Genomic DNA, 20,973 nt, shown 5'->3' with positions numbered 1-20,973 from the left:
TTTTTGCGCCCTTATACTGAAATCCGAAAACCTTATGGCGCAATACTCATCTTGAAACGTGCAAACACGCAAACGATGCAGAGATAGTTTATAAATAGTTTCACATTGTTTCACCCTCAAGGTATAGCGTTTTGTTTCTGGGCATTTTCGAAAATATTTTGAGCTTCCGTGAAGTGGCATCGATCTTGTTTTCGTGTTAGCAATAACAATTTTCTGCGCTGCGTTTAATGTTGGTGTGGTACACTGTTGATTCGTTTATAAAGTTTAAACTACTTTAACTGATCTACCTATTGACAGAATTCTTAAGGAAGTCTGTTGATTTTTCAATTTGTCAATCAAGGTCATTCAGGGGGCCGGAGGATTAAAAAACTGGCGAAAAATCCTAAACAGCCTGACTTTAATTTCACAACATAATTATCGTACACTTTAAACCATAAACTCAAAATTGCAATACACCAAATATTATACTAAAATCCTCAGGGTTGCACAAGAATCGCAGAAAACTATACAGTTTATCTCTTTATAGTATATAGAAAGGACAGACTACAGCACAATATAGTGTAAAAAACAGACGTATTCACTAGGCCAACATTTTTGTGATTGCGTAACAATCAGTGTGAACCCTTGAAGAATGCGGACGTTTTTGATTTGTTTAACTCTCACCACTGTACTTTTAATTGTTTAAGCGCTAAAGCCCAGAAATAAAACAAAGCCAACGTAATGATCTGCCGCGATATTTCACGAAAAAGAAAAAAGCTGTATTTTTTTGGTTATTGCCATCCGTGGTAACAGCTTAGGCAGTTGTTAATAGCACGTCGGTTAGAATAAGTCGTCCGTCACATTCTAGTCTGACCCTAACAGAACCATTAATAGTTTCATTTTGATTGAATGTGTCAGCCAATAGCCTTTTGGAATGCGGATACTTCAAGGCTGTACTTAGTAATTAGTTTTAAAATTCTACAAGTAAGTGTTCCTAGAAACTGCAGCGCTGAAACGGTAATCTTTTCTTCCTGTAGCGCTGAAACCACCTGTTGCCATGGTAGAGTATAAATTTCCCGCCGCGCGCGACGATACGCCCATTAGAGTGGAGTGTCGTGTTACACTGTACTTCTCGAATAGATATCCTTTTGCTGTAGATACAGTTTCTGGCATTCGGTGGAATAGCTCGTGGCCTATCATGGCCGAGTTAGAAGCGGCTATTGAACTGAATCAGGATTCAATCCAGCCAAGAGGCCGGTTAGTGCATTTTCTTTCTTTTTATAATTCTCCTCGCCATGGTGGAACATTACCAAAACAGCGTAATATCGTAAATGCAATGCAGTGCATATGTGAGCTCAATCGGAGTGCTCTTTCCTACCAAAAAAAGTCTGGTTTAGGTTAAAAAAAGGAATTGTTACCAATGTTTTATTCTACTTATTCCTCGACTCTTAGGGGGATAATTAAACCGTTTCTGGGTTGTTTAAGTAACGGTCCTATATACAGTCGCAATTATCGACGTTTCGGCATAAGCCTTCCCCTCCTCGTAAAAAGAAGCAGATCGATGGGATAGAAGTTTAAAATCGGGAAAGATATTGATTGGACAAAAACTAAGTAAACTGCACAAAAAAGACAGATTATTGTATTAAAATTGCAAATTGAACTTTGTACTTCCTTGAACTTACAGCTACAAAATGTGGCATTTAATTGCGGAATCTTTATGAAACCTTTCGTTTGCATACATGTTTACAGTGCTACTTCTGGAAATAACGAGTCTTCTTTACAGAAAAATACCAAGGTTTATCTTGCAAGTTACTTGCTAAACATGGCTTTGTCCCCTGCCGGCCTTCGAAGGCAATTGTGCTACTGAACGAAAGGGATCAAAAATTATGTTTCCAATGTTCGCAAAAAGACGGGAAATTTTTAACGTTTGTCCTTTAAACTCCGTCTCAATATTCCCCATCCTTGATCCTGATTGGTTCGTTGTAATCTTTTTAGTGTTTTTCTACTACAACTACTATTTTGCGGTTTCTTTCGATGTGGGAGTAGTTTTGTACATTGGAAAATGTTGCGCACTCCAGAAATCGATAATTATAGGTACCTCACGGAAGTTTCACGCGATCTACTGCATGCGCGATGACTGACTGCACGATTTACTTAGTTAAAGCATGCGCAGACGTGTCATGTGGGCTCTTGGTAGACAATTGGTGCACGCACATAACTTCCTAGCAACAAGCAATCATGACTTTTATTCTGTTTGTTTTACTTGTGTTTGGCGAAGTACGTTTATTCTATAAGGTTCTGTTTAATTGCCACTTACCTTGACTGTTATTACTGATTTATTTTGGCTTCGAATACCAGTTTGGCACTATACATGATGACCGGTGAGACAAAATAATTTCATTTCCAACTTTTCTCGCAAATGTGAGTTAAACCTCTAAATTATCTAGAAGTAGCTAGGAAGGATTGGTTTCTTTGCTGTGATTACGCCTGGAAAATACAATGAGCTTTTACAAAAAAAAAAAAGAACACCGTCTCGCCGTCTCGCGGATGGCAACTTACTTTACTGTAGGAAAGCTTGTCGGTTGTAAGAAACTTTCGATAAAACGTCTTTGACAAGCGCGCATGGCGTGTTACGAGGGCTTGATCGTCCTATCGCCTCGAGTTTTCGCGCTTGTTTTTCACACTCACGTGCACACGTATTTCGTGTTTTCTCACAGGCATATTAGCTTAGCATGAGGATCTTGTTTGACTTGCTTGAGTGACGATTTCCGCTGTGTAGTATTTGCAGTTTCCTGCTTTTTGGCATGTTAGATCTGTTTAGTTCACATTTGCCAGAACATACGCTTTAGTGTCTTACACCGCGGCCAGAAGATAAATAAAATCTGCGTTCATTCCATTTCCTTATAATTTGTGAAACCATTAATCATCATGAATAATCTTGAACTCTATCAGCGAATAATTAGATTCGTCTTTCATTGTGGTCATCACGCATAAAGTCAGCAGTGATAGGTCTCAGAAGCCAAATAGGGAATTATACAAACGTTTGTGATTAACTGCCCACATGTTCAGAGTGGAACTTAAGCGGTTTCCTCGACTCTGTTACTTGAATGACGAATATTTCTTTACCGACTGGTTGCTCAAACGTCTTACCTTAAAAAAATAAAAATTTCCACACATTCAAAAGACAGGTAAGATTTTTCTCGGTCGTCGTTTTAAAAACTGATGTCTAATGCGATAATTTATATGCAGATAAGATAAAGTTTAGCCAAGGCGAACAATCAGGAAGTAGTCGAGTCCTGGGGGCTCTAAGGGAGAGCACGTGATCAAGCCTACAGCGCGCACGTGATCAAGTCTCGTGGGCACATGTGATTAAATACGTTTCATAACCCTTAGCTCTCGATTCTTGACATTTCTGGAAAACTAGGTTAACCAATCAAATTTTACTTCCTTAATGAAGCTCACACTTGGATGCGCGTCTGTTACGGGGCGCCCAGACGATTTTCCGAGAATGTTGTCTGCGATTCTAAGAATTGACCAGTTTGAAAAAAATATGTCTGTCTATAAAGAGGTTGAGATATTTTAAGCTACAAAAGCAGCGGCAAAACCTTCTACGAATAAAAGATTGATTCGCTTTCAAAACGAATTACAAGACATAAATCACTACATAGAAATCATTCTTCTTGTCGTTTAAAAACGACAAATTTATAGTAAAAGTGATCTTCGTTTCTAAAGGAAAAGGGAATGCATGGAAAAAAATTAGAATCTCTCAAGAACTGAGCCCATAAACCTTTTATAACCTCTCATTGCTATCAACAGTGAGTTTAAAAGCAATTACAGATTATTTTTGCAAAGCGGCGAAAGCAAATGTGCTTTCCGAACACAAATTCTGAACTATAAGCTCAATAATTAGGATAAATCAACGACCTCTACAATTCACTTTCACGCTAACAAAACACAGACTAGTTTTCAATGACAAGGGGAGGTTATCGGCTTTGAAACCTTGCTCTTCAAACCGAACTTGAAACAACGACAATTTATTTTTTGGCGAACTCGCTAAACACCAAACGACATCCTTCAAAAGTTCGTTTAATTTTATGGTCAGTAAAAAAATGGCTTTCTGTTTCGTTGAAGCAACGCTAGGTGACCATTTTCCGGTTTTCTTTCTTGGAAAAAATCCGCGAGAAAACTTTAACCTTACAGAATGCTATTTGTACCAACGAACACGCTATAGCCATACACGAGGGGACCTCAAAGGGAAATATTTCGGTCCTGATATCCTTTTTCTACTTAGGCACAAGTGCAACTAAGATGTGTAAAGTTTAACCATATCAAGGTTGACATTCTGCGATTGAGAAAATGTCATTATTGGCCACGTGACATTTAATTGCTTTCCCAAGTAAAAACTGCCAACACACGACTTACTTTTAACAATGCAAATAAACATGTCGCGTCGCTTTTTTTCTAAAACAAAACACATTTGAATGTTGTTTGCAAACAAAAGCTCTTTAGAACGAATACTTAGAAAGTGATTTAAAATAACCGGAGTTTAGGATGAAAAACAAACATCTTCCAAGTTCATAGATCCTTTTGATTTATAGGGAATACCTATTAAGTCGATCGATTTATTTTGCTCCTGGTTCATATTAGCTGAACCATGACTTTCCAATTAAATATTCCAATGACTTTACAAAATTACATTCTCGCGTCTAGGTCTTACGAAATTCACACAACTCGTAAACGAAGTCGGCTAGGATGTGGAGCCATCACTAGAGGACGAAGAACCGTATCGTATGGCATCCTCACTGCTTACCAGAAAGCGTTCGAGAAACTGGGGTTCTTTCTTGCTCGCAAACCGTGGGTTGTCCTTCTGGTGTCGCTTTTAGTTGTCATTGTGAGTTGTCTGGGATTAATTCGCCTGCGTATAGAGCATCCGTCCGTTGAACGTTTCACCGCGACTGACAGCCAATCCAGGAAAGACTTGCATCATGCAGCACAATTCTTCCCACTTCTTGAAGCGCGCCAAGAGCAGATCATCATGATCCCAAAACATGGTGAAAATATCCTAAGTGAAGATTGTTTGAAAGACGCCATTCTCGTGCACCAGACCGTAGTGAACATAACTGGTTACAGTGAAATATGTTCTAGGAAATTGCTTCCAGAAACCCAACAAAAACTTTCCAAACATGACTGTATCATCAGCAGTCCTCTCGAATTAGCTGGTACTCAATTTGAAAATTTGAGCAACCTTTCCTCCATTCTGGCTCACGAGTTGACAAACCCTACTATCGTTCTCTCCTCTGGTCAAACATTCAATTCTTCCTTTATTCAAATGCTGAGCAATTTTCAAGTTCAACATAAGACGGATCCACCTACTGCTCGAGCCGACGCGCTTCGAGTTGTTTACTTCATTAAAAGGACAACCACTGAAGAAGAAGACCAGGCAGTTCTTAACTTTGAAGCATCTCTTGAAAGTCTCCTCTTGTCGATTGGTCATCGTTTGAACTGTACAAATCTCTCCTTCACGACTGGAAAAACCACAAATGATGCTTTAGAAAACGTATTGAAACCAGAGCTATGGCCACTTTATTTGTCACCTTTGGCAATGATTGTTCTTGTCTTCATTGTCGTATACCTCTCCTCTGATAATCTCAGTTGCCTAACAACAGTCTTATTGATGATTTCATCTATTCTGTTTCCAATGACGTGTTCTGCGGGTATTATCTCAATGGCCAACACTTCCCTTTTCCCAACTACCTTGTTCATTCCCTTCTTGTTGTTAGGAAAATCAACGTCAGACGTTGTACTTTTCCTGGTACAATGGGGGCAGCAAAAGAAGGTGCCATCACTTGAACATCGAGTCAGCAGTTGTGTGGCGAAAGCAGGATTCCTTGCTGTGTTGTCGGCATTATGTGGAACAATTCTGTCTGGAATTGCTATCAAATCTTCCTTTGATGTGATTTCAGATTTTTTCATGGCGACACTTATAGTTTATGTATTAGCTTCGGCTGTGTCTTTTATAGTAACAGTAATACTGTTGATGTATTTTGAAAGAAGGTTGAAGAAATTGAACAATCCTTGTCCAAGATCTTGTAGAAGAAGATCGTCCATTACTAACGTTGGGAGCTTCGAACAAGGACTCGTGCAATGCCGCAAATCTAAACTGCGACACATTCTGAAAAGCCTTACCTGGATAATAACGTCACTTGGTGGAAAAATTCTTGCAGTACTTATCCTTGCATGCATCGTCAGTTTGTGTGTGTTGTCTGCTTTACAACGTGATGAGCGAACGAGCACCACCGAGGCACTAAACCAAAATGACAATTTCAAGCAATTCAGTGAAGCACAGCAGAAGTTCTTTGGCAAAGAAACAGATACAAGCATCGTTTTTTCGGGGAAAATTGACTATTCACAGGAGACTGTACAAAATCAAATAATAAACATTTGTACAAAACTGCAAGAGGCTTCCTACAGTGAGGGGGAATCATTCTGCTGGATGACAGCGTTACGCCAGTGGACGTTGGATCACAACATGAGCTGCAAGAACTCTGAGTTCTACCCGTGTTTAGAACGTTTCCTGAATGAATCCCAAAACGTCCCCTTTCGACAAGACGTACGTTTTGAAGATACGAATACCCGTGCCAGAATTCTAGCATCTCGAATTCATCTGAATATGGAACTACATAACCGATTTCGAGAAGACAGAGGATCGCTGGAGAAACTGAAAAGGGACCTACTCAAACAGTCTCCCATGGAAGTCGTACCAGTCTCTGAGAACTTTTTTGATCTTGATGACCTTTACCTGTTGGAAAGAGAAGCAGTCTTCACAGTTTTCATAACTGCTACAGCAGTAGTGTTTATGGTCTCTCTGTTCTCGAACACAAGTTTCGGGATAAGCATCTACCTGGCCATAACATTTGATTTTCTCGTATTGGAGGCAGCAGCTATAATGGAGGTGTGGGGAATTCACCTGAATCATATCTCCTTTCTCTCTGTCTTTCTGACGATTATCTTATCGCTGAATTTCAGCATTCAGGTCGCCCATTCATTCGTCTTTTCAGCAAAGCTTAAGATACGAATTCGCATGATCGAGGCCCTACGCTCTGTTGGCTGGTGTGTGGTGACTGCAGCGTCAATCACAATATGTGGGTCTGTTTCACTTGGGTTTATTTATCCAAGTCTAGCAGACATTTTCCATCGGCTTGTTCCTCTGGTGCTTGTTCTAGGGTTGACCCACGCTCTAGTTGTTTTCCCGCCAATAATGGTATTGTTTCTCGAGTTCGTGCATAGTTTTGAATCTCAGAATGACGTAGATGTAGTACATACCCACAAGGAACACAACGACGAAGTATCGTTACAAGTACGAGATGAGGTCACCCTGCAGCTCAGATCAAAACGCCCTGGAATTTCCATCGTTGGCATCAGCTGCAGATTTCCAGGAGCCAGCGGTAAGGACCAGTTTTGGTACTTTCTTGAGCAAGGGAAGAGTTCAAATGGTCCCTTCCCCAACAGTAGACCTGAACAGCATAAAACTTTCTTTGAACTGTATAATCCCAGACGCTTTGTCAGTGGACGTCTATCTGCTGTGAATGGATCTTACTTGGAAGAAATAACACATTTTGACAACAAGTTTTTTAGCATTTCCAATCAAGAAGCTCAGGGAATGGATCCACAGCAACGAATTCTGCTACATGTGGTGTATGAGGCCATTGAAGATGCTGGAATGCGACTTGAAGATCTTCAGAAGTGTAGAACAGGAGTCTTTGTCGGCGTAATGAATTTGGATTATGGAGCACTTGTAACAGACAAATCCAATTACCACAATATCGACCAGTTTTCCTCAACAGGAGGCTCAATGTCGATTCTCGCCAACAGAGTGTCCTTCTGTCTTAACCTTACTGGTCCAAGCCTGGCCGTTGATACAGCATGCTCTTCATCGTTAACTGCCCTCAAAATAGCTTGTGATAACCTGCACAATGAGGATTGCGAAATAGCCATCGTTTGCGCACCTAACATTGTCCTTAATCCGGCTATGCAAATGTTATCCAGCATAGCTGGACTTCTGGCGCCTGATGGACGTTGCAAAAGTTTTGACTCTTCTGGAGATGGTTATGGACGTGGGGAAGGTTTTGCAGCAGTTATTTTGAAGCAATCAACTGCAGCTATAAGTGACAAAGATGACCCATACTGCGAGATAGTGGCTTGTGGAATGAACAGCGATGGACAAAATGCTGTACCAATGACGGCTCCGAGTGCAAAGATGCAAGCTGAATTATCCAAAAAAGTTCTTGAGCAGTCAGGAGTGAATCCAGAAGAGGTGGATTACTTTGAAGCGCACGGCACTGGTACCGCAATTGGAGATGTCGTAGAGGTCACATCGATAGCCGATACATACACCAGACAAACCACACAAAAGTTAAGGATTGGTTCTGTTAAGTCAAACATCAATCACACTGAATCCACTTCTGGCCTTGCTGGGCTAATCAAGGTCGCTCTGATGATCAAAAGGAAAAAATATGTACCAACTGTGAACATACGTGTGCTGAATCCCAAACTAAAACTGGAAGAGAAACAGCTTGTTGTGCAACAAACCAGTGAGCCCTGGATTAAAGCGAAAGGAAAACCGCGAATAGCAGCCTTGAACTCCTTTGGTTATGGTGGGACAAATGTACACCTCATCCTTCGCGAAGTACCGTCGAAACAAAGTTTTCAAGAAGGAAAAGTTGAACGTCTAAATAATGTTTTCACCCTGTCCGCGCGTTCAAAGGAGGCTCTACAGAAAATGGCAGGACTATACTCCAAATGGATGAGAGTTAACGTCGAAGATATGGATGAGCCGTTTGTGGAAAACTTGTGCTACTCTTTGAACGAACGCCGCAGCCAACTCCCACACCGATTGGCACTTGCCTTTGGATCCACTGCGGAAGCATCCAAGTCTTTGGCGGACTACGCTGATGACTCCGTGGGATGGGATAAGTTGGTTTCTTATGCCCAAGTGACTTCCAATGATGGAAAACTCGTTTTCATGTTTGGTGGTCAGGGCTCTCAATGGTATGCCATGGGAAGACAGTTAATTGAATGTGAGGCTGTTTTCAGAGAAGCGATTTTGACGGTGAACAGCTTACTTAAAGATCTGGGTATGACGTGGTCGCTGATAGACGAGTTGATGGCGCCAGAAGACGTTTCAAGAATTTCTGAGAATTTCTTCGCTCAGCCCGCGACTTTTGCTGTCCAGTACGCGACTGCTCAGCTGCTGATGTCCTGGAAAATCTTTCCTTCCGCTGTCATCGGTCACAGTCTAGGGGAGTTTGCAGCTGCCTGTGTTGCTGGGATAATTACGGTCAAGGAAGCTGTTCAGTTGGTGCTAGCTCGCTCCACTCTGCAAGATAAATGCCCCAATAATGGAGGTATGGCAGCTCTGGGCATGTCTGAAGAAAAGGCCAGGGCTTTACTGCTAAACCTGAAGTTAAGTGCCACTCTTGACATCGCCGCAGTTAATGATACGAAGAGCGTGACTGTGTCTGGTGAGTCCAAATCAATCGAGGCCCTGGGTCAACACTTAACAATGCATGCAAAAGATACTTTCTGGCGCGTTCTTGGAACAAAACGCGCATTTCACAGCACACACATGGAACCCATCAAGAAGCCTTTTCAAGCAGCTATGAAACGTATCAAGGTAAACCCTCAGCTGTCGAAAATTCCTATGTATTCAACAGTCGAGGGCGACGTTTTCCCTGGTCAGCAGTTTAACGGCGATTACTGGTGGCGAAATATCCGTTGTCCAGTCCAGTTCTATCCAGCTGTGAAGAATCTGTTAAAAGATGGTTACAAGCAGATTATTGAGATAAGTACCCAGCCCATTCTAGCCCACTACCTGAAACAGATTGCTCTTCAAGACAGCCTTAAAGACCAAGAAATGCCTGTTGTCGTAGCAACTCTTCCTCGCAAAAGAGTACCTGTAAAAGACCAGCACAAGTGCTTTCTTCAGAACACAGTATGTAAACTGTACACAATTGGATTTCCCATAGATTGGACGTGTGTGCAAAGGAATCCATCAGCTTGGTTTGTTCGTTCGCCAAACTATCCATGGCAGGAAAACAGCTTCTGGTATCGTGAACGTCCACCCGAAACAATAATTTCTCCTCTTGGTGCTGAGAAAACCACAAAGCAAACGCACCCATTTCTAGGACAAGTGAAAATGACCGACCTGTATTCAGGCCTGCATTGCTGGGAAACTGAGATTGACCTTCACCACTTTTCAACTCTGAAAGACCACGCTCTTATTCAGGGGGGTACTGTGATGCCAGGATCTGCTTACCTGGAGATGGCCTTTGCAATGGTTAGGGACAAGTTCGTAGACATCGCCGGCTTGGAACTGAGTGATGTGAAGCTTTCAAGTCTTCTAACACTGCCTGAAACACAGGTCAGAGTCTAATAAAATTACTTGCAATTTCAATAGGATAATTATAGCGTACTAACATTAGCTGAAGTTATATCATTGTTTTATCCTTTACACTTCAGGTTCGGTCACTACGACTGCGACTTCTGAAGACCGACACAATTGACAAGGCTGAGTTCCATATTACAAGTGTACAGGATGACCAGTCAGAAATTAACCTGAGTAGCGGGAAAATCTCTGTCGATCTATTACATAAACAAGACAACTTAAAGGACGGAGGTACTATTACCTTAATTGGAAGTTTTGTGTTCAATGCTGTTGTTCTATTTTTTTGCCTTTGTTTATTAATAATTTGCAGTATTATCCTTTTTGAAATATTTTCAACACAATTTGACAAATCATTTCAAAGCTTTTTAGAAACAATGAACTAGTTATTTGGAACTTTAAACCTAAGATTTTCTTTGTGTTTGTATTCACAGCTTCCAATGAACCTGGGCCAGCTGTAAACGAACTCATCACAAACATGACGCCAATGCCGATGGAACGGTTCAAAGAAATAACGGAGAAGTATGGGTTCAACTATGGACCTAATTTCTGGATCATCAAACAAATTTGGCAGCGCGACAATGAGGGAGTTTGCTTAGTTGACATAAGTGGATCACCGTCCATTCAAAACGAAGCTGGTGATTATGTGATTCATCCTTCCATTTTAGACACCTGCCTTCAATCCTGCTTTGTTCCCCTTGGAAACGCAGTAACTGAGGATATGTCCGTTGTGCCAGTGGGTTTCAAGACCATAACACTGAGTGGCGTTCCCTCTACCAACCAGCTGTATTGCCACGTCAATGCGGATGCGACTGAGTTTGGAATATTTGATGTTACCCTCCTGAGTCCATCTGGAAAAGTTTTACTCACCATGAGTGAGTTTCGCATCGCAGAGTTGACCAGCACGCCGCGTCGATTTGTCTTTGATGGCCTTGCCTATGAAGTCCTGTGGATGGAAGATGAGTTACAAGAGCAGAGGGAAACCGCACCAAATTTGACTTGCCTGGTGTTGAGAGACTCCACTGATTTCTCAAACGCCCTAGTCACAAGGCTTCAGGCGGCTAAGGTTAATGTCATCACAGTTGACCCACCAAATGCTGGATGTTTCAACACCAAAGCAGAGGAAGCAATCAACGCGGCATTTTCGGACATACCACCAAACCATTCATCCAACCTCAGAGTCATCAACATGTGGCCTGTGGAAACGACCCTTCTCCCGGACAATTTCGATGTCATTGAACAAGCTCAACGCCTCGCGTTCAGCAGTTCTGTCTTCTTACTCAAGCTTGTGATACAGAAGGGGTGGTTCGATGCACGACTGTTTCTCATTACCGAACGTACACAGTTGTTGAACGCTTGTGACAAGTCTCTTAAGACTAGTACCATCCCGTGGAGTTCTACAGTCTGGGGTCTTCGACGAACAGCAAACCTCGAAGAATTCAATTTCAGGGTTGCAACTGTTGACCTAAACAACAAAAGGGATATGCACGAAGTAGATTCCTTGATTGAGGAGGTTCTGAGTGACAGCATTGAAGAAGAAGTGGCCTTTAGAGATGGCAAACGTTTCATAAATCGCATTGTGAGATCACAAATTTCCCCTGAGCAACCAAAAACCAACAACGTTGAAATCAAGAAAAGGCGTTCCTTCTACTTATCAGTTATCTCATCGTCACGAACTCTCTGCCTGCGCGAGAAGACTCTTTCAAAGCCTTCCCACTCTGAGCTCACAATAGATCTGTTGCATTGCTGGACACCCTCTGAATCGCTAATTGATGTAGCCAAACCAAACAGATGTGTCTTCGTCGTTGGAAAGGTGACTGATCTACCAGAAGAAAGCGAGAATACTCGGTTACAAATTGGAGATGAAGTGTGTGGTGTCATCGCCTCTGGACAGGTTTCCGCCTCTCTTCCCATTCAAGTCAGTAACGTGTTTGTAAAACCAACCAGCTTGACAAAGGAACAAGCGGCATACATCCCTGCGTGCCTAGCCATTGCTTCTCATGCACTTCAAAGAGTAGCATCTGGAGAAGAGAATCACAAGTTGCTGATACATGATGCGAATCGTGGCCCTGGGCCAGCAGCAGTTGTCCTTGCAAAAACCTTGGGTCACAGAGTGTTTTGCACCATTTCCGACACTTGCGAAACGTCTGCAAAAACTCTTCTCCTTGAATTGGGTGCGGAAAGTGTAGTACGTCAGAGTTCCTCTGGTCTCAATAACAATTCCATGCACAGTTTTGATGCCGTTGTATATTTCTACCCACCGTCTCCAAATGTTCTTCAAAAAAGTAGTCGGTGTCTTAAAAGAGGAGGTCGAGTTATCATCTTGAGTTCCGAGTTTGATGGTGACGTTGTTTTCCCCGCAAAAACACATGTCAGATATGAGAGAGAGGACATAACAGACATTCTTCGTTCTCCTCTGGTTTTTGAGAAGCTCTGTTTGGAAAGTCTGGCATTGTTGGAAGAAAAGGCAGTACTGAAAAAGCTTCAAGGAATGCAGCTGGTCTCTGTAGACTTGGCAACGTCAATCCAGGCTGCAAATGCGTCCATTGACAAACAGACATCCCCAAAGCATCAAGTGAAAGCATCATCGGGCATTTCTTTTCTAATTCACTCCTTTCCATCACCTAAAGAAGAGAGTGATCTTGACAGGATTCCTGTTCTTCCCTGTGGTTTAGATGAGTGTGGGTTGAAAGAAAACAGAACTTACTTGGTAGCAGGTGGCGCTCGAGGATTTGGATTTGAAGTAGCCCGCTGGATGGCAGAGAATGGAGCAAAGTCCATAGGACTTATTAGTCGTTCCAAACCCTCAGTTGCCAAATTTCAAGAAATAAGGGAGATAGAGGAAAGGACCGGCGCAAAGTTTCACACGTTCCAGGTATGGCATTCCTACAGCTTAAACACTTTATTAGGTACAAGGCTTGAATGACTTGAAGTAAGACAGAAAAGGCGACTTTGTGAAGTCATGAATGGAGTGGTTAGAAAACACTGATAAACATTAATTTGTACATGACATATGCACAACATTTGAGGCACACTGACATAAATTAAAAAGAGTTTCATATTTTTGTCCCTCATAGATTGACATTTCCAACCAAGAACAGATGTCGTCCTTTAAAGACCAGCTACAATCCCTTCCAAGCGTGGCTGGTATTGTGCACTCCGCCATGATTTTAAGAGATGAGTTCGTCAAAGACTGGACTTTTAAGAGCTTCACTGATGTCATGGGTCCTAAGATCAAAGGTAAGACATGATACTTTGCCTACTTTTATCTATATAATCGACAATAGTACCACAATCAAACATTTTACGTTATTCTTCTCATGGGCGTTCCTTTTTGAATTGAAGTGGTATTAGGAATCTGGTCGTAATACTAAGCCCTCTATTCCCAATAGGTGAATATTCAAACTACCCCGTGCATGGCTACACTCCCCGCTCTTGCGTTATTAACGTTTCCTGGTACAAGTGGTTCGTTTTCAAGTTTCGTAATCGCCGCTCAAAACCCGAAATGGAAAGTTCTACTACGATATGCCCAACAAGTGTAACATGTAAGGAAGTAAGCGACAAATTCCCAATAAGCATCGTCTCTTAAGCTCCTAGAATAAAATAAGTGACCTGGGCGCTAAAGCAAATCATTTTGTCCTTGTTAGGTTCCTTCTTACTGCATCAAATGAGCTTGGAAATGGATCTGGATTTTTTTGTGATGTTTTCATCCATGGCCTCAATCCTTGGTAACATGGGACAATCGTCATATTCAGGCTGCAATGCTTTTCAAGATTCTCTTGCCCAGTACCGCCGTAACGTTCTCGGTCTCCCTGGACTTTCCATCAACTGGGGCCCAATCAGTGGAGCTGGCGTGATGGAACGAGAAAGTGCTGTAGCTAAATTGCTGACCATAGCGGGATTGGGCTTTATCCATGCCAAAGATGGTGAGCTGTTTCTTTGCTGATGCACATAGAATGTTAAATAATTAAATGAAAATGAAATATAAAGATCACACTAGGCGAGCTTTTGATTGTTGTCAATCGTATATCATAATACCATTATTAAGGCCAATTTGTTTCACAGGAGTCGAACATATGGCCAAAGTTCTCACTGAAGAGCCGAGCCGCTTCCAAATCGGTCTGTGTGGTGTGGACTGGCCTCGATTCATAAAAAGCAACACCGGGCTGAGAAAGACGTCTCGACTCTCCCTCATCACTGCTGAAATCAATACTTCTGAGACCACGACTACGTCAACCGAGTCTCTGGTGCAGAGAATTATGCTGGAGAAGGATCTTGAAAAGAAAAGCGAGCTTGTCATGGAATACGTTAGCTTGTCAGTAAGAGAATGGACAGCAATGTCTTCGCGTTCTGAGACAGATCTAAACAAAAGCTTGTACAGCTACGGTATCGACTCAACCGCGGCCCTGACCTTGAAAATGCAGCTTGAAGCCAATTTGCAGGTCTCTTTTGAGGTGGGTTTATCTTTATCTATTTTCGATCTTGGAACAAAAAAGGTTAAAAAAAAAAAGCAGTTGGCAAAGACATAAAATTCACATTTGTTAAGCAAATTAAGTAAGCTTTATTTGGTTCAATACAGCAAGAAAAAAAGTTCCTTGGAAACTCTTTGGTTTTTGTAGCAATATGCGAGTTGTCTAAAGCATGTTAGTATTGAGGGTTTAAATACCAGCGAGTACATCCAAAAGCATTTATTGAGTGACTCCTTTATTACTGTACTGCCTATAGCTTCATAAGTCCGGGTGCCATGTTATTTTTTTGGACTCTTCTCCTTTTTTTCATTTTTTTAGATAACATTAGCAATAATCACTTTGTACGGCATTTTTCGGCAGTTACGTTATGAGCTGCACGGCTGAAGCTTATTTAGATTTTATGCATATTAAAGATAAAACTTGTAACAAACTGTCTTCTTGTTTCAGGTGTTCTACTTCATGCAGCCTGATACCACCCCACTAAAACTAGGAAGAGATATCACAGCCAAGCTTAGCGGGCAAGCATCCAGTGAACAAATTCAGAATACCGAAAACCAAGGTGGGCTTGCAGAGACACAACCAGTGGAAGATGCATCTTCGCCAGCCACCACATCCGGGCTTCAGGTACAAGTTGTACCGCTGTACACTCCTGCGGGCTCGGCTATCAAATTCTTCTGTGTTCATCCGTCACACCGCTATGCGTTGAATTTGGTGCCGATTTCTACGGGATTTCAAGGCCAGGTAAATGCCAAACCGTTAAAATGAAAATTTGTTTGAGTCCCTTGCATAACCAGCATACAAAATCTCCTTATTGGTCTCTTTTTTCATGGTGATAGTATAGAGAATTTGTTTTACATCGCGTGGCTGATCAATTTCTCATTTCTCCTGCCTTTTCTCGTTAAAATGTATTGAGAAAATTGCTGTTGATCGCTCTTTGCGCTTTAAAGGGAAATGGGTCTAGGTCAGGCTTTCCACGATAATCCTAATTAACTTTATTCTTTATAATTATGGGCTGAAGCTTTAAAAAACACAATGACACACTGACTGGCTAATCAAATCCAAGCTACGTAGCGTACATAGGCGTACGGGCTCCATCGGTCCTGGGGGGGCGGAGAACTTTTTGCCCGAAAAAAAAAATGCCATGGGTTGAAAGCCGAAAAAAAAAGGCATGTAAAATGATATAAAACATGCATTGAAATAGTTGTGTACAAACTTTGCCTCCGAAGGTGTGAATGCACTGAATCCTTTTTCGGATATCTGTTATTTATTCACTCTACTTCAGAAAAAATTATATTAATTTTTGGGAGCCAATTTACATTGTTTCTCCCCCATTTGAAAGTAAAACAAAAGCGTGTAAAACATGCAGGGATGAATGGGTTTTAAAACATTTCGTTGAAAGTTTCAAGCTAGCCCTGAGGACTAAACATTTGAGTCGAAAGCATTAGCTTCATCACATTTATAACAGCTACCGTGCGCAAACGCTCAAGCTATGGAAAAGCTGATTGCAACTGATTAAAACTGAGGAGTCACGCAAAATTTGCGAGAAAAATCGAACATAATAATAGCAATTTGCGAGAAGAAACGAACGCAGATGAATGAGAAATTTGGACTTTTGAACCACAGAGTTCGGTATGTTTCCAATACTTTTCCTGTTGATGTAATTCGTTTTGAACGTAATGTTGTCTAGACTTTTCGGCTTTTTTTTCTTTAGGCTTGTTGCCCGAATTCTAAGCATTTTGCCCGAAAAATTTTGGAACTGGGGGGGCTGCAGCCCCCCTCGCCCCCCCGCCTCGTACGCCTATGGTAGCGTAGCTGCTGCAATGACGCTTTGAACTTCACTTGCAAGGTCAGCGTGTTTTGTTTCGGACAACGATAATTTACTCAAACTGTTAGGGAAGCCTGGAAGGTTGGTGTATTCTGCGAATGACTACCTTCCATTTGAGAGAGAGTAGCAGCAGCAATACAGTTAGTCTCTTCATGCTAAGGGAACCAGGGTAAGCGTTATCTCGATTGGTACGGGCCACTTCGACCTTGGTGCAGACCTATCTACATTACGCAATGAGCAAACATCAGTCTCAATATCATACACTACATTTTCGTACAATGTAGCCCAAACTTGATTTCAGTTGACCTGGCAGAAGTTTATTTCGATGCAATTTGATCTATTCTTGTCCAGTTTTGGTCATCCGTGCTTCTTTTTGGCTTTTTTGTGTGATTGGTGCTTTTTATTTCCCGGTATAAGGATTTGATATCTTTCTATGCACTGGGCTTTACCGACCCAACAGCAGTGAGTGAGGACTGGGGCAGTGTACGTGAACTTGCTGCACATTACGTTCACCTGATCAGCGAGGAACAGCGCCATGGACCGTACTTTCTGGGCGGATATTCATACGGAGGGCTACTTGCGTACGAAATGGCTTCCTTGTTGACAGAGCAGAACCAGAGGGTGGAGTTTGTAGCCATGATTGACACATTCCCTTGGTATCCGCGCTCACGGACTGTCAGCACTAGATTGGCTTCCATGCAGGAGGATGCAAATTCGCAAAGTCGACATGTTCAGGTTCGTAAGAAAGGTGGTTGACTTAATCATGATGTAGCGGTTACCTCTCATTATATTCAGAAAATCTCTGTTGAATTAATTTACAGAATACTTTATCCATAATTTACAGAGCTATAGCTGAAGTGCAATCAATTCAATCATCAACAGTAGTTAATCCTTTTGTTGTTCGTCTTTTTAGCTACAATTTGAAAACTATCTGACAAAGCTGGCGGTAGATTCCCTTAAGATGGACGCTGAAGAATACAAACACTTGAGGAAAAGGAACACCCAAGACTGGATCATAGAAGAATTACAGAAAAGGAGCCTTGAAAAAGGACTCGCGTCCTACAATTTAAAAGCACTCAGAGAGGCTCTCCTAAGGAACCAAAGTGTTTCTAATAGAACACACCAAGAGTGGCAGCCTCCTGAGGTATGGGTCGTTTGTATTGACTTGAAACTTTTGACTTACCGGATACAACAGACTCTATAACCTAGAAATCTTTTTGACCAGTCCTGTCGTAATATTTTACAGAAAGAAGAAAAATACTCCAAACATTACCCAGTATTTCAGAGCATCTTCGCACAATCATTACACATGACTACTTTAAACGAAAATGCATATCACTAGATAATTATACGTACGTTTTTTTTAACCTTTTCTTCCATTATTAGGTTCGTTATCGAGGTCCTCTTACTTTCCTGAAAAGCCAAAACGCTCGCTTCTCGCCCAGGCTTCGTTCATCAGATAGCGTCGAGGAAGTTTGGGGCCAGTTGGTGGATGGCGGCACAACTGTGCTCGCTTGTCCTGGGGACCACTACTCCTTAAGCGAGTTACCTTATGCTCACGTGACAGGAAGTATCCTAGCAACAGCCCTCGCATTCAACTACCGCATGTTATTTCCGGAATTCCCAAGACCAACAAGGACATTCAACCAAAGACGAGCCGTGGAAAAACTTTGCGGTGGAGTAAATGTGTTTCTTCACTCAAAGAAAGGTAATTCATTTTGGCAGCGTTCCATTAATCTCAAGTTAGCTTATGGCTTTTACTCCACTGCCAAGAATGCTTTGTATCGTTTGAGATTGTTTGTAGAGGGACATTGGTCAATGGTGGTTTAACGTTGTAAAACAATACTCGACAAACTAACATGAGCCCATCAGGAAGTGACAAAGACTAGAGATGGCGAGGATGAAAATGGGTATCAGTATGCGCCGACTGAGTTTAGAACCACTAGGGGTCGCGTTTTCAAGTTTAACTAGTATTTCTTTGAATTTTTTCATCAATCTTTTGCAACATACAGTCTACTTCGCAGCGATCGTTTGAGTCGTCAAGTGACGGTTCTTGTGTGCCACGCAAATTGAGAAGGGACTAATTACAACATGGAATTTTTATACAATAGAACCTTTTTACGGTTAATGTTTATATAAGCCTTGCTTCTCTAAGGCTCGTTATTATCGTCTCTATTTCCATCGTTCTGGGAGCGATTTCTACAATTATTTTAGTAACCTTACAGTCCTTGACAGTGGCGGATACAGACCTTCAAATAAGTGAGGGCCTGATTATCCAGACCCTGGAATAAGAGGGGGCCCATTCTCGAAAATAATTATTCTCAGCCCTTTGGGCCTCAGTTTAGCATGGAAATAAGGCGGGGGCCCCCTCCCCTAGATCCGCCACTTCTTAAAACACTTGCAGATAGCATATCATTGTTCTTGGGTTACCTCTTACACTTTTAACTTTTTTCTTTTTATTTCAGGCAACAAGTGGCCACATTTTGGGGAACTTTATTTCGAAGAAGATACCTACCAACTTGAGCTGAGGTCAAAAGTCGACGAGGCAGAAACGAATGAGAAAGAGAAAACCAAAAAGATAATTGACCTAAAAGGTAACATTAATAATTAGCATTCTTCAGCTGTCATTCATCAAGCCCTTTCAAGCCCTGTGAAAATGGCGTGCCTTTTTTACTTGACAATAACACGAGTGAAAGTTTGAGAAAAGTCGGATAATTTTCTCTTGTGTTTTAAACAGGACATGTAATCAAAAAGGGAATGGTTTTTTTTCATAAAATAAAACCAACAAATTGCAATGATACGTCATAAGCGTGCTGGATTAACATAGCCTCATGCAAAACGACTTCACAACCATTGACTTGTCGTTGTGCTTGTTGTTCTTAAACAAATAATCCTTAGGCTTTATCGACCAGTAACTCATTATCGAAAGAAATTTCTCTTATAAGAATCGTTCTTTTTTTTAGACCTGCGCATGGTGCAGCCAGGAAGACTCGTCTTCAGTGCCCATAAGTATGCCTGGCGCAAGCGAAGAGTTGGAGCACGTCAAAGTGGGAACCTGGGACAAGTCGCTTCCGTCATCACAGGTCAACGTGTCTACAACTTGGAATTCACTGATTATTCCGATTTAAAAGCGTTTTACAACATGATAGAAGCTGTATTTGCAGTGACATTGTTGACCAGTTAGAATTGTAGTACCGGACATACACACAAGTGTCATGCTCCATAAAGTTTTTTACAACAAACGTGATTACAACTCAGTAGGTCCTTTGTTGTTTAATCAAAACTGAATGTTTTTTTAACCTTTTTCTATATCGCTTGATTAATTAGTGCGAGGTATATTAGCTAGTATATTTGTTTTTGCAAATAATTATTTTAAACAGTTTCCACTTGTAGGTCTTAAAAAAATCAAAATTAAGCGTTGGTTTTAATATTTCTGTGCCATTTGGCCATTGGGTGTAACAGGGAAGCTTATTATAATGCAAAAATTATCAGAGGGTAATAAAAATAATTTAGAGGTGGCTAAATCAATTTACTTTTTGTAAGGTATTTAGAAGCAACCAACAATAGCCGAGTAAAATGTGATTTTACCTTTTTTAAACAAGCTCTTGTAATCAAAAGCAACACTCTTATCGTATGTATCAAGTAGCCTGAATTTCAGACGTCTTCCTTTGGTTGCGCGTAACTATCTGATTTACTTAAAGTTTGACATAGTACTTTATCTCGTATTTGGTTCGCTAAGCCTCTGCTGTGTGCGTTATCGCTTTTCAACGACTAACTGAACTAAAACAGTTATTTTCATATTACTTTTTTTAAAGAAAACGACAAAAGTTTTCAGTTTGCAAAACATGTTTCAACAGAAGCCTCAGTCATCTTCAGTTGATTGATATACAAAGCGTTGAGAGTTGAATAATAAGTAGACTGCAGAATGCTCATTAATGTTAATTTGTAGTAGTTTTTTATCGCTGTGTTCTAACACAAAGGAGAAGGAGAATTAATAAGTATTTTCATATACTGATTGGGAACTGAGATCATAATAATTTACATTTTTTTTTTCCTTTTATACAATTTTGCGTTCACGCACACATTTTAACGAGCGCTTGCGCTCCTAGGTGTCGCGTGGGTAAATAAAGTATTATATTGTAATCCTTGCAGACCCAGCGGTGGTTAGTCAGGACGACACGAAGTGAACCGATTTCCCTGCTTGGTTGACTTCGCGTCGTCGCGACCAACCACCCCCGTGTCTCCCAGGATTGTGATCA

At 41.3% G+C, this 20,973-nt stretch overlaps 1 protein-coding gene across 1 annotated transcript; it reads left to right on the top strand.

The window, feature by feature from the left end:
• Positions 1 to 646: 646 nt before the first annotated feature.
• LOC144658451 (mycocerosic acid synthase-like) lies at positions 647 to 20,234 on the top strand. Its single transcript, XM_078518853.1, has 13 exons — positions 647 to 1,236; positions 4,690 to 10,399; positions 10,498 to 10,654; positions 10,855 to 13,295; positions 13,498 to 13,660; positions 14,068 to 14,346; positions 14,486 to 14,874; positions 15,337 to 15,630; positions 17,132 to 17,449; positions 17,628 to 17,858; positions 18,101 to 18,422; positions 19,180 to 19,308; positions 19,678 to 20,234. Exons 1-13 carry the CDS (start codon positions 1,037 to 1,039, stop codon positions 19,896 to 19,898), a joined length of 10,854 nt encoding a protein of 3,617 aa, XP_078374979.1. The 5' UTR covers positions 647 to 1,036; the 3' UTR covers positions 19,899 to 20,234.
• The last annotated feature ends 739 nt before the right edge of the window (positions 20,235 to 20,973 follow it).

This window comes from Oculina patagonica, chromosome 6 (genome assembly GCF_052425735.1).
Source record: "Oculina patagonica isolate OP01 chromosome 6, crgOcupat, whole genome shotgun sequence".
Classification (NCBI taxonomy): domain Eukaryota; kingdom Metazoa; phylum Cnidaria; class Anthozoa; order Scleractinia; family Oculinidae; genus Oculina; species Oculina patagonica.
This window is presented reverse-complemented; position numbering and strand designations above follow the sequence as displayed.

What these genes read in the sequence shown, in the direction of transcription:
- LOC144658451 (XM_078518853.1), top strand. Translation starts at nt 1,037, where the DNA reads ATGGTAGAGTATAAATTTCCCGCCGCGCGCGACGATACGCCCATTAGA. An exon ending in AGACAACTTAAAGGACGGAG is followed by an intron (nt 10,655 to 10,854) that starts GTACTATTACCT and finishes TTGTATTCACAG; the next exon opens with CTTCCAATGAACCTGGGCCA. An exon ending in CAAAGTTTCACACGTTCCAG is followed by an intron (nt 13,296 to 13,497) that starts GTATGGCATTCC and finishes TGTCCCTCATAG; the next exon opens with ATTGACATTTCCAACCAAGA.